This window comes from Patiria miniata, unplaced genomic scaffold (assembly GCF_015706575.1).
Source record: "Patiria miniata isolate m_02_andy unplaced genomic scaffold, ASM1570657v1 HiC_scaffold_1, whole genome shotgun sequence".
In the NCBI taxonomy this organism is placed as follows: domain Eukaryota; kingdom Metazoa; phylum Echinodermata; class Asteroidea; order Valvatida; family Asterinidae; genus Patiria; species Patiria miniata.
In genome coordinates, this window is record NW_024037047.1 from 22,033,001 (window position 1) to 22,045,657 (window position 12,657).

General features: G+C 41.1%; 1 protein-coding gene across 2 annotated transcripts in view; it reads left to right on the plus strand.

Moving 5' to 3' along the window:
• The window catches only part of LOC119725563 (liprin-alpha-1-like), a 51,400-nt gene that overhangs the window by 5,217 nt on the left and 33,526 nt on the right, over positions 1-12,657 (plus strand). For both annotated transcript variants that reach the window (XM_038197024.1, XM_038197032.1), the window contains exons 3-5: positions 8,181-8,291; positions 9,248-9,469; positions 11,079-11,225. In XM_038197024.1, the coding sequence (XP_038052952.1) occupies positions 8,181-8,291; positions 9,248-9,469; positions 11,079-11,225 (480 nt within the window). The remainder of the gene's footprint in view (positions 1-8,180; positions 8,292-9,247; positions 9,470-11,078; positions 11,226-12,657) is intronic.

Below are 12,657 nucleotides of genomic sequence, written 5' to 3' on the forward strand. Positions count from 1 at the left end.
GTGACCCCATGATGACCTTTGACAGTCAGACCCATTAAAGCTATAGTCCATCATTTGCAGCCATCCGAAAAGTAACTGGCGTAATTATTGTTGAAAAACAAACTTGGTTGAAACATAGTAAGGGAACTAAACTCCTTGTGAAATTATTCTTTCTGGGAAGCTGTCATTTTGATGTAATCAACGAAAGAAGGCATTTCCAACAGTGATTCTTAAGAAGCACCGTAGGAAAATTTAAATTAGTAGTTCGTTTTGTTATTCAGCGCAGCGCGCACAAGTATTGGAACGACGCACACGCGCGCGCGGTTGTTATAATTCTTCGGATCAGTGCGCGACGTCGCGTAAAGCTGCAATTCAAAACAATTCAAAACATGATTCAGTAACTTTTGATTTGAAATTGAGATCTTAGAATGCTGTTTTTCTCGGAATGTAAAGCTGAAGCTTAGCTGAAACTTCATCAGGTTAGTTGCTCAGTATCCTTCATTAGATTTTGAACTCTTTTGTTGCTTCAAACGAACAAAATGCACAAATTACAAATGATGGACTGTAGCTTTAAACTTTAAAGTGACACAAAAGAGGGCCAGGGTCGGAGGGAAGAGTTGATACATACATGTACATGTACATGTATTGCCAGGACCTGAGGGACGTGTTGATATACATAGCCATGCGAGGCTGCACTGGAATGTTTGTTACTAACTAACTACGGAGAGATATGACGATTTGTTCAGCTGCTGATCGCAGCTAAACATTTGATAGACATATCTCACAAATATGTTTATTTACATGCCCAAGCATTGTACAGAAGAGATTCAGGATATACTCTGTTATTTGACCTAACCGCCCCAATCTTCTAGCTCTACCAGGAACATATGTTTAGGTTCCTGTCAGCCGCTCCGGACAGCTTGCCCTGCATGCCCCAACTACCATCAAGATGGGGTAATTGGCTTAACGTCTCTGCGCCGACAGCAGTCCGGCCTCGTGGGGTCCGGGACCCAGCCAATGACGGGAGTAGGAAACTTACAGATTGAGGAAAAAACAGTCAATTAAAAAAAACACAAATCCAGTTTGTTGTCGAGAGGAGATGGGGATTTGGATTCTTCGCCCAGGGGCTGAATGAGTGGTGTCCTAGGTTTTGTACTTCTGCTGTGGACATGGTGGAAAACATAAATATTCTGCTTGCATTTGGCCAACAGGAATGGGGAATAAGGAAAGTTGCAGATTGGGGAAAACAGTCAATTTAAAACCCACAAATCCAGTTAGTTGTTGCTTAGAAATGTGGGTGTATGAATTGCCAGGGGCTGAATGCATTTTGTGTCCTGTAGGCTTTGTGCTTTGGCTAATAAACAGGAATGGAGGAGAAAAAAGGAAACGTACATACATGTATGTACATGTTCAGATTGGGGAAAAACAGTCAATTTAAAACCCACAAATCCAGTTAGTTGTTGCTTGGAAATGTGGGTGTGTGCAATGCTAGGGGCTGATTGAGTTTGTACAATGTAAATTTCTTAAATATTCAGCGTGCTTTGGCTAACAGGATGGGGGAGGGGGGGGGGGAAGAAACGTACATGAACAGATTGGGCACAAACCGTCAATTTAAAAAGCCGCAAATCCTATTAGTTGTTGCTTGGAAATGTGGGCATGTGCTTTGCCGGCGGCTGAATGAGTAATGTGCCATGCGTTTCGGAGACGTCACAACATTGATGTCGGCGGACTCCAAATTTGTCAGTGTAGAGCACTGGAACGGTGTTACTGATGTGGCAGGTTCACACACCACTTAAGTCTTTCTTTGTCAAACCTTGATAGTTTAAATACATAAATTTGGGAGGCTAATCGTCCTTACTCGCAGCAGAAGCTGAATTGTGAAGGATGCGGCTACATGTACAACGTGGTCGTGCTGAAGGATGATGTACCGGTACAGTACATTTAAAGGCACCTTTACACAGCTGCCATATGACCCACGTCTTATACCACGGAGCACAGCCAGATTGAAAGCGTTGATTTATGAAAAGTGACTGTACAATGTAAATCAGTTTCCATGTTGATGATTTGACAAGTAAGATTTGAGGCTTTGCATGGTTGAGATATTAATGAATGAGAGGTTTGCAAAAACACCATGTGGGAATAATTTCTCACCTAAGAGAATGGTTCTGAAAAGAACCAGAGGTATAAACTCGACGTTCCGGTCAGTATGCTCTGACCGTCTTCAGGAGATGATTTGACAAAATTACGAGTCACCTATGTACATTGTACATAATAATTATTGTCACATTGCAACAATAAAATTGTTGAGGGTATTTTCACAATTACATGTAAGTACGTATACCGGTATTTTTTTATGAATTCGTGACTTGAATCTGAAGCCCAGTCACACATTAGCGGAAAGGTGCTCAAGTCTGGTTGAAAATAAAAATGTGCCCCATTTTTCCCCCCTACCGGTACATGTACCCTGTACATGTGACAAATCCTAAGTGAATTACTAGAAGAAAAAAAAAATTATCAAAAGAAGAATGAATTGAATTCACTGCAGATTTTGTAGGTCTCACAATACAATAATGTCGAGTAAATTTTTCACCCATAATATGGCCTGCAGTGCATCCCAGGAATAATTATATTGCACATCCCGATGTACAGTACCGGTACATGTACATGTACGTTACAAATGTTCGTTGTACATGTATGTACATGTACATATACCGGTACATTGTGAAGCAATTTGGCAAAATGAGAACTGGGCACGGGCCATAGAGAAAAAAAGCGAAAAATAAAACAACCACCGGAAAAACGGATTTTGGTGATTTTGTTTCGATTTCAACATTTATTGATATTTGTAATCTTTGATACCATGTACATTATGTACAGTCTGCAGCGCGTACCGGTGTTTTAAAGAAATACATACCGGTACATATTTTAAAAACTTTGTGTTTGAAGAAAAAACAATTGGCATCTTTCATTTTCAAGATTACATGTATCAGGCCTCGAAATAGTACTAGCCCGGCGTACAAATTCTAGCGAAAAATGCTCCGGGCTACCTAAACTTGGTTCCTTGGTTGCCCGGTGGGCTAGAGAAAAATTCAGTATTAAACCTACCTGTTAAAATTCTGATCAAACTACAATGTATATAATGCATTCGGTGATAATAAATACACGATTGCAAAAAATGCGGGCTAGTAAAACTCTAAATGGGCTAGTAAAATATCCAGTTAACTAGCCCAGTGGGCTAGCCAGGAAAACAAGTTATCGCAAGGCCTGTGTATACAAAAAAGTAGACACTTTTGAAGGCCTCTTTGTTTTTCAGTATTATATTTTTTTGGTATGTCGATAAATTTGAACTTAAAACAGCCATAAGGGAAAAATGCAACATTAAACAGGTGAGTAAACTCGAGGTTTACTTTTACCTCGAGGTTTTACATGGTTTAACAGAGGTTGTGTGCATGGGGTACATGTACCTCAGGGTAAAACCTCAGGTAATCCCTTGTTTAATTGTGCATTCTTACCTAACTTGTCAACGGAATGTCCAATTCAAATGGAACAAACAGTATTGTGAGGAGAACTTTATTCTCTTTCCTTCATGTAATACCCGTCAACCCTCTGTCCAGTTCTGTCCTTTCACCTCCGCCAAGTTCTGTCCCATTTTGCCAGAGCGCCTCACATCATGTATTTCTGGACACGTCAGATGTGACATTTCCAAACAAAATCGGCTTTAATTTCCCATCAGCACATTCACCCCTTTTTTTTGTTCTTTTGAAAAAAATTTGTCCTCTCGACATGAAAGCCATTGATTGTGACGCGCGATGGTGATTTTGTTGCAACGATTGAATTACACCCGATGTCGGTGGTATTTTTTTTTTTTTTTTAGTGGCGATCAATCGATATTGCTTCATATCAACATTTGCCGCTGAATAATGACAACTTCAATTTATTTGGATCGTTCATATGTCACTCTGCAAAGAGATGCGAGGGTGGAGAGAAGGGAAAAAAATCAACATTACTGTCTTGTCTTACAATGTTCGATGATTGAAATTGCAGCTTCGTAAAAGCCCTCGGGTGAAAAGCTCTCTGCCCTCAATAATTCCGCTGCCTACACATCACTTTTGTCGAAATGTGACTCGTAAAAATATTGTCGCAGGAGTTAAAAAAAAAACGTCTGACTAAGCATAATTACTTTACAGACGTACCGGTTCTGTCCATGCTGTCTAACAAAGTTGGTTTTCCCGTTTCTTCTTCTGCTTCTTCTTCTACTTCTTCTTCTTCTTCTTTGAACACATTTCAGCTTGTATGTTTTATTTTAAATAAAAGAACTACCCCTGTAGTTTTGATATTTTTGGCTTCTACAACCCTCTGGAAAAAAATGGCCTTTTTAGATCTCCCTGAAAGGGAACATTGCAATATTAAACAGGTAGCATATTCCTTCAGTGGGTGTGTACACGCGTGTTCCATTTTGGTGCTGTTGACTGTACACGTATAGTGCTGTAATATGAAAAGTCAGACTTCAATCTCAACCAAACTTGGTGACAATAATCTTTGGGTAGGGGGACTTCAGATGACTTAAGACATTTGAGGTCAAAGGTCATCTAGGGGTCAAATGAGGTCATTGTTGATTTCAGAGGTAAACTGTTAAGTGGTCTCATGTGAAAAGTCAGACTTCAATATCAACCAAACTTGGTGACAAATCATCTTTGGGTAGGGGGACCCCAGATGACCTGTGACATGTCAGGTCAAAGTTCATCTAGGGGTCAAATTCGCCATGCCAGGGGGATAAGCAATTTCGACTTGCTGTAATTTTTTGGTTTGCTTTTGTCCGCCAACCATTAACCCGCGGAGTAGACTTGATCCCACTCCAAACATTTTTGATTATGACAGTCTACCCTATGAGAACTGAATTTATTTTCGGGATGCAAATGCTAGAACTGAGTGTACATGTATGTGCGGATTGCAAATAATTTGAAATTTGTAAAATGATTATTCCATTTTTTTGTGACGGTGTCTCGATGTCTCATTCAATAGTGAATTTACCTTTGCATTGCTAGAAAAATAGCAAGTTTTAAAAACAAGTCCTTTTTGTGGTTAGAAACTGGAAAAAAGAATGGACAGTATACATGTATATTTTTAAAGTTGATTCGCAAATTCTTTTAATGAGGTTGAAGGCTTATATTTATGCCGCCTTGGTTCTCGAATAATTCATCAAGAGTGGCATTTCATGGGGTGAACCGTAATCAATTTACAATCCAAAAATAACAGTTGTAAATTTATCCAAATGTTATTTACGGTTGGAAAATCTTTGTCGGCTTTTTGCCTCGGACACGTCGGAAGCAGCGTAATCCACTTTACCGTTGGCAATAAACGTGCCAATGAAATTAGGACTTACATGTACATAAAAAGTTTGTGTCCTTTCCAAATAGGAGGGGGGGGGGGGGATAAGATTTGATAATAGGCCCCGTTTGAATTATAAGGCTTTCAGTACTTATTAAACACAGGTGCAAGGATGCGGCTGAATTTATTCGTGTATACATGTGTACCCAAGTATATGTTATGTTGACATAGCCTACTGATACATGTATGTCAGTTGAGCAATGGCTATGTACATGTATATAGCGCCCTCATGCATTTGACCCAAGAGAAGATGTTACAGTGTAGGTTGGCAGCTACATTGTACATGTATACATGTTGCACATGTACAAAATGCACAAGTTTCAGTTTATCGGTCGTACCGGCACTTGGTACTTGGTTGGTCGTCCTCCAAAATGTTCCATCTGGGGAATTTAAACTGGAGGTGTGATGTGGTGAGAGTGGTCGAGATTAAGTTTTGTCACAAAGAGCATTCTTAAAGGATTCTGGGTTGGTGAGCGCCACTGTTGAGTCTGGGAGGTCATTCCAATGTTTAAGTGTTCTTAGGAAAAATGAAGAAGCATATGTGTCGGTCCTGGCCTGGTGGAGTTGGAACTGTCTATCGTGTCCTCGTCGTGATCTTCCAGTTTTTTCCAGTTTTTGCATATTGGTCAATGTCCACTAGTCCATTCCGGATTAAAAAACAAACAAAAAGGTGCGGTGATGTTTTCTTCTTTCTTCCAAGGGTGTCCAATCAAGATCTTTCATGATAGCAGAGATAGAAATGCTAGTGTCACGCCCATAGGTGTTTGAAACGAACCTTGCAGCTCTTTTCTGGACTTTTTCATAATTTCACAATTTAATACAATACAATACAATACAATACAATACAATACAGTAATGCAGGGTGCATTTCTGTACCATAATTTGGATGTACCGGTACAAGTATGTACATGTGTAAAGTATGTACATGTACCGGTATGTATATGTACAAACCAGTTTGTTTTTTTAGATGTGAGGCCCCCCCCCCCCCCCCCCCCCCCCCCCCCGCCACACTTCTCCCCGCAACCCCCCAAGCTATCACCTGCTCTGTTCAGCTGAAAATATTTACCCGTTTTATTCGCACTCTTGTTCCTTTTTTCCCCCCGGAATGTAAACCCAGCGGAGAATGCACGCAGATGGACAAGAGGGGACATATTAAGACAAGAAACATCTTGTCCCGTCCGCCCACCCTCTAAAAAAAACGAGACGGCGATACAGGGTTGAGGAATCGGCAATTGTGAAAAAGTCTGGGGCGGGAAACCCGAGCGTTGAACAAATAGGCTTTATGCAAGGTCTGTCGGGCTGAGCTCTTCACGGCCTGTCATTCAAGCAGGTGAATCGGGGTGAAAATCAATCGGCTGAGCATCTTGGACAAACGGCTGACGAGATTTGTAGAGGTTTCTTATTTTTTTTGGTTCGTGGTTGAAAGAGGATAATGCTCTCTGTGCAGAGGCGTTTGAATTCGTAATCTGGACGATTCAGGTTAGAGTCGCAAGATGTAACTTCTTTAGATTTTTTGTTTTTGTTCAAGCATCCGGGGGGGGGGGAGATGTGCTGTCTGGAGAAATGCTCAGTCATGTCTGTGAGTATGGGTAAAAGGGAAAGGGGGTAGGGGAAGACATTGACAAGATGTGTGCAACACGTTCATGTCGCATTCAGAATTGATCAGGGTTTGGGAAACAACGGCCTTAACGACTGGTTTATTGATAGGTGGGAATCAGGCTTGTCGAGGATGTGTCCAGGGTATACATGTAGCTTACCACTGAGACGTGATTTTTAAATGCGTTAAGATGCAGTGCACAACAAGACTTGAGCAATAGCCAGCATTTGTTGGTTCTGTGGACTTCCTTTTCAAAAGAGAAACAAGATTTTCTGTGGACTCCCTTTTCAAAATAGAAACACGATTTCCACAGGCTTTTAAGTTGTTGAGAAAATAACACACAAGGGGGATGCTGAAAAGATGTTGTGTGTAGCAATGCTTGTTTATAGTGTAAATCGAGGACACACACATGCAGCATCATCGATGAATTAAGGACAGGAACCAAATCGGGGACGACCTCGATTAGAAAATGTGTACAAACCAATGAGAGCTGTTGCAAAAAAGTTAGAGAATAAACAAGGACAAACATGGATGTACATGTACATGAGTTTGTTTCTGCATTCAATACAGGACGTTGAACAATAAAGGACAATGGCGTCTCCAATTCCCGAAGGTCGCCAATGTGGCGATCGTGTAAAAAGCATATGGGAGGTCTTCCTAAAAAGTTGAAGTACAAACGCAAGAGGGACAACAGGGGGTCCCCGATTGCAGGCAAATACACACTTAATTTTTGCGTGTGTGTGTTATTTCCCAATCAATCTTGAACAAATGGAAACTATTTTTGATCTTGTGTCTCCACTAGCATAGAATTGCCCAAAAACAAAATCTACTGGTACCACCTTGACAAAGTACCATGGAACGTCTTTCTAATATCATTCGCTTTTCAAGAACCTGTCAAGAAATATTTTTGACCCTACCCTTTCTCAATTGACCGACTCCGTGCAAATGTCCATCCATTGAACATCTTGCCACAAATACATGTATGTTGAGTGACATAAAAATCGTTTCGAAGTGTCTGAAATCTATTTTTGGGGATTTGAATTGATACTTCTGGGAACCGATTCCTCAAAAACAAAAGAAGAGGAATCAGAATTACAAACCAACTTTGACTATTTGTGCATGTCAGGTCACTTTGGTAAGGACAAGAACATGTGCCCATCAGCAGCTTTTTTTTAACTTTAAAGTTGATGTTTTGCCTTCATTTATTTCCTTTCAGAATCTGGCCCTGAGGGAGCAGAACTCCATCCGAAGCCAAAATGGAGACGTGAAATCCATCAGCTCGGTCAATCATGAAGATGTGGCCAGCACCAACAGGAGAAACTCCAAGGTGAGTAGTTAGGATGTGACATTTACACACATTTAATCGTAAAAACAAAATAATAAAAAATCAGATTCCGCTCAGAAATTATCCCAAATGTTAAAACGGTAACCAAAATTTTAAAAAAAATGTGACTTTGTATTCACACATTCTACTATCCAGTTTTATTTGACAAAGAATCGAGGATGGTTGTAATTTACAAAACATTTTGAAGCAGATCAGTACTTATTACTTCCTGTCAGAAGATTAATTTACAAATTTAGATTAACAAAGATCTATTGAACAAAAAATATTGTGTGTTCGGCATGAATATATTTTGCTAGGCACAGATCAATGTTTAACTATCCTTGGGTGAGTTCCATGTACGCAAACAGTGCTAACACGCCAATGTTCACGCTGTTTTTTTGCATGACCAATTGGAAATGATTGACAACAGTTTTTTGCATAAAGGTTGGTTAAGTGTGTTTCTTTGCGAAGCGAATTCGTTAAGGTTACAGCGAACATCACTTTTTTGCATGACCAATTGGAAATGATTGACAACAGTTTTTTGCATAAAGGTTGGTTAAGTGTGTTTCTTTGCGAAGCGAATTCGTTAAGGTTACAGTGAACATCACTTTTTTGCATGACCAATTAGAAATGATTGACAACGTTTTTTTGCATAAAGGTTGGTTAAGTGAGTATCTTTGCGAAGCGAATTCGTTAAGGTTACAGCGAACATCACAACGAAACTTCAGTTGTTGACGTCACAAAATTCGTTTTTCGCTTGTGCGTGACGTATGAATTGGCCTTATTTGGAAGGTTTCCCTGGGGCAGGCAGCAGCCTTTGTAGAGTGTTGGCCACAAGTTTAAACCGTGTCCAAAAGCTTCAAGAAACGTTCACCAAATACAACATGTCTTCCTGCGATTCTCACGGTCCCCGTTGATTTCTAAACTCGACTCCCCCACCAATCTTGAAACGAACACAGAGACTGTCCAATGGCTCGATGGACCCTGACGACGACGTCTCGCGGGTGCTGGAGCTCCAGGGCACCCTGGAGAAGCAGAACTCTGAGTTGGGTCAGGCCAAGGAGAGGGCCTCGGAGCTGACGCTGCGGGTAGCCACGCTGGAGGAATCCCTGGCCAAGACGCAGAAGGAGGTGCTCAGGGCGCAGGAGTCGGCTACAAAGTTCCAGCGAGACGCCCGGGAGGTACGTATCTCTGCTCTCAAGTCCGTCTCCCCTCTCTCGGTCTAAGAGTTGATTTCCCTGATGCAGTCAAACCGCCTTGGCGGTAGAGTCGAGCAATGTCAACAAGACAAATCAAAGTCAGTCTTGGCAACTTTGGCACTTGAGCAAGTTGTATTCGAGCTGATGCGTACGTGTGTGGTACAAACTGTATGCTCAGAATTTCTTGGGTCTCAGTGCCAAAGTCCTCCAGACTATATTTGATTGATCTAGTTGATAGCACTTTTACTGCCATGGCGGCTTGACCCCGATTGCCATAATAATAATAACAATAATTACCCTGGATTGGACATTTGGGAGACATCCCCATAGACTTGTGCACACAATTTTTCAAACTTAAATCTGCCCTAACCCAATATTCCCTTGTCCTTTTTCCACGAATTTCGGTACGTTTACTAATTAGACCATGAGCAACAAATATAACCTAATTGCGACAATAACATTGTGCCTCTAAAGGGGGGCTGTGACATTAGGGACCGATGTCTCCCATCGCGTGAAGAAATTACGATAACGTGTCTCCTTAGTGGTACCTTTACATGTATAATGTGGTGCTTATATAGCGCTTTATACCTAAGGTTTCAAAGCGCTTTACAATTATTATCCCTGTTCATCAGAAGTGAGACCATATTTCTGCGGCAGCTCGAGATCAGCGCAATTTGGTCTCTGCCTTCCCAGGCACCCATTGATACTCCTGGGTGGAGAGAGGCAATCAAAGTGCCTTGCCCTAGAACACAAGCACCATGTTCCCCGTCAGGGTTCGAACCCGCGTACCACGGCACATGAGTCGAACACCGTGTAACCATTGGGCCACAGCGACCCACAAGACCAGCTGCGCTGCATTTAGGAAACAAATCCCAACTTGAATCGGACACCGAGACTACAGTCCCAGTAGGATTGTACTTCTTTCCTCCGAAAGATTTGACATTTTGCAGAATAGATCATGCATGGTTTAACATGCTCAGTTTTCCCTCATGTTCTCAAAAGTATAGTCCATCATTTGTAATTTTTGCATTTTGTTCGTTTGAAGCAACAAAAGTGCTCAAAATCTAAAGAAGGGTGCTGAACTACTAACCTGATGAAATTTCAGCTCAGCTTCAGCTGTATATTCCAAGAAAAAACAGCATTCTAGGATCTCGATTTCAAATCAAATGTTGCTGAATCATGTTTTGAATTGGGCCTGAATTCGGCGTCCCAGACACGGTCTCACTGAGCCGATTGCAGCTACGCGATGTCGCGCACTGATCCAACGAATTAAAGCAACCGCGCGCGCGTGTGCGTCGTGCCAAAGCTTGCGCGCGCTTCACCGAATAAAAAAACTGAACTACTAACGGACATTTCCAACGGTGTGTCTTAAGACGCACCGTTGGAAAGGCCTTCTTTCGTTGATTTTTTCAAAATGACAGCTTGCCAGAAAGAATTTTTTTCACAGGGAGTTTAGTCTCCTTACTGGTACCTTTCAACCAAGTATCTTTTTCAACAATGATTACGTCAGTTACTTTTTGGTTAGCTGCAAATGATGGACTATAGCTTTAAAAATGTTTGTCTGATGTTGTCTGGGTTTTTTTTTTTCTAGGCGATGTGTCAAAAAGAGGACATGGAAGAGAGGATAGCCACGCTAGAGAAGCGCTACCTGAACTCCCAACGGGAAACTACCTCATTACATGATCTCAACGATAAGCTAGAATCAGAGCTGGCCAACAAGGACACCTTACTCAGACAGGTAGGGTGAGACAAGGGAGGTTCCGTGGTGTAGATGGGCAATTCCACGGTTACTCACGTCACATTTTTGTTGTACTTTTGAGTTTCCTTGGGCTGTAAATTACCTTAGTGAAAAGGTTTAATAACTGTTATCCCCATGGTAGATAGAGTAGACCTAGACCTGCCTAAGCACCAAAGATGACATCCAGAAAAATGTGTTATGAATGATAAACAAGACGCACAAAATCGGTTACTCACGTTACGAAAATGTAACGTGAGTAACCGTGGAATTGCCCAGATGTACATTTTGGATAATTCGTCGGCAGTGCATTCAAGGGTTGTCCCCTAACTCTCTTTGTGATCATTGAGGGGGTTCACAATGCACTTGCGCATGGTGTCCATTATTGGTTTTGTGATATTATGGTTGTGGGCTTGACTCTGACGTTAGCACAGTAGGTCACATTTGGAATAGGTGTCATGGGCCTTATTCACGAGTCGGCCATATTGGATTGAGAGTGAGGTAAAATCTTCATTTTTGGGATTTGTGTAGAGAAACGACAGCAATGATGTTACAAATTAATACCAGTCTGCTCAGATGAATAATTTAAAATTTGTGATTAAACAAACTCTAATGTTTTAAGCCACATTTTTAAAAAAAATGCAAGCGAGGCTATAGTGAATAAATAGTCTGGCGCAAACCCATTCAACAGTTCACAATTTATGAAATACATTCAGGGAACACAACAAAAATGGCCAACTCGTACATAGAGCCCATATCTGACTTCATGTACAAAAAAATGTAGATGAAATGGTACACTTTTGGTTGACAGAGTAATCAACGTTGTTCGCCTTATTTATGTTTAAAGGTAGAGTATATTATTTGTCATTTGTGGAATTTTTTTTGGAAGCAACAAAAGTGCTGAAATTCTAAAGAAGGGTGCTTAACAACTAACCTGATGAAGCTTTACATGTGTAGCTCATTTTATGCTGTACATGTACATGTATATTCTGAGAAAACAGTATTCTGGGATCTCCATTTCAATTCAAAAGTTGCTGTCATGTTTTGAATTGCGCCCTGAAATCCGCGTCCGGAACACATTCTCATTCAGCCCATTGCAGCTACCGATGTCACGCACTGAACCAACGAATCATAGCAACCGCACGTGTGCGTCGTGTCAACGCTTGCGCGCACCCATTCACGGCTTTGCCGAATTAAAAACAAAGTACTAACGGAAATTTCCAAAAATGCGTCTTGAGACGTATCTTTGGAAGTGACTTTCTTTTATTGTTTTCTTCAAAATGACAGCATGCCAGAAAGAAGAATTTCACCCGTGGAGCTTAGTGCCATTACTATCTTTAAACTAAGTATGCGTTTCAACAATAATGGCTTTTTGGATAGCTGCAAATGATATACTCTACTTTTAACGTATCGATTCTGGCCAAAATACTAGTGT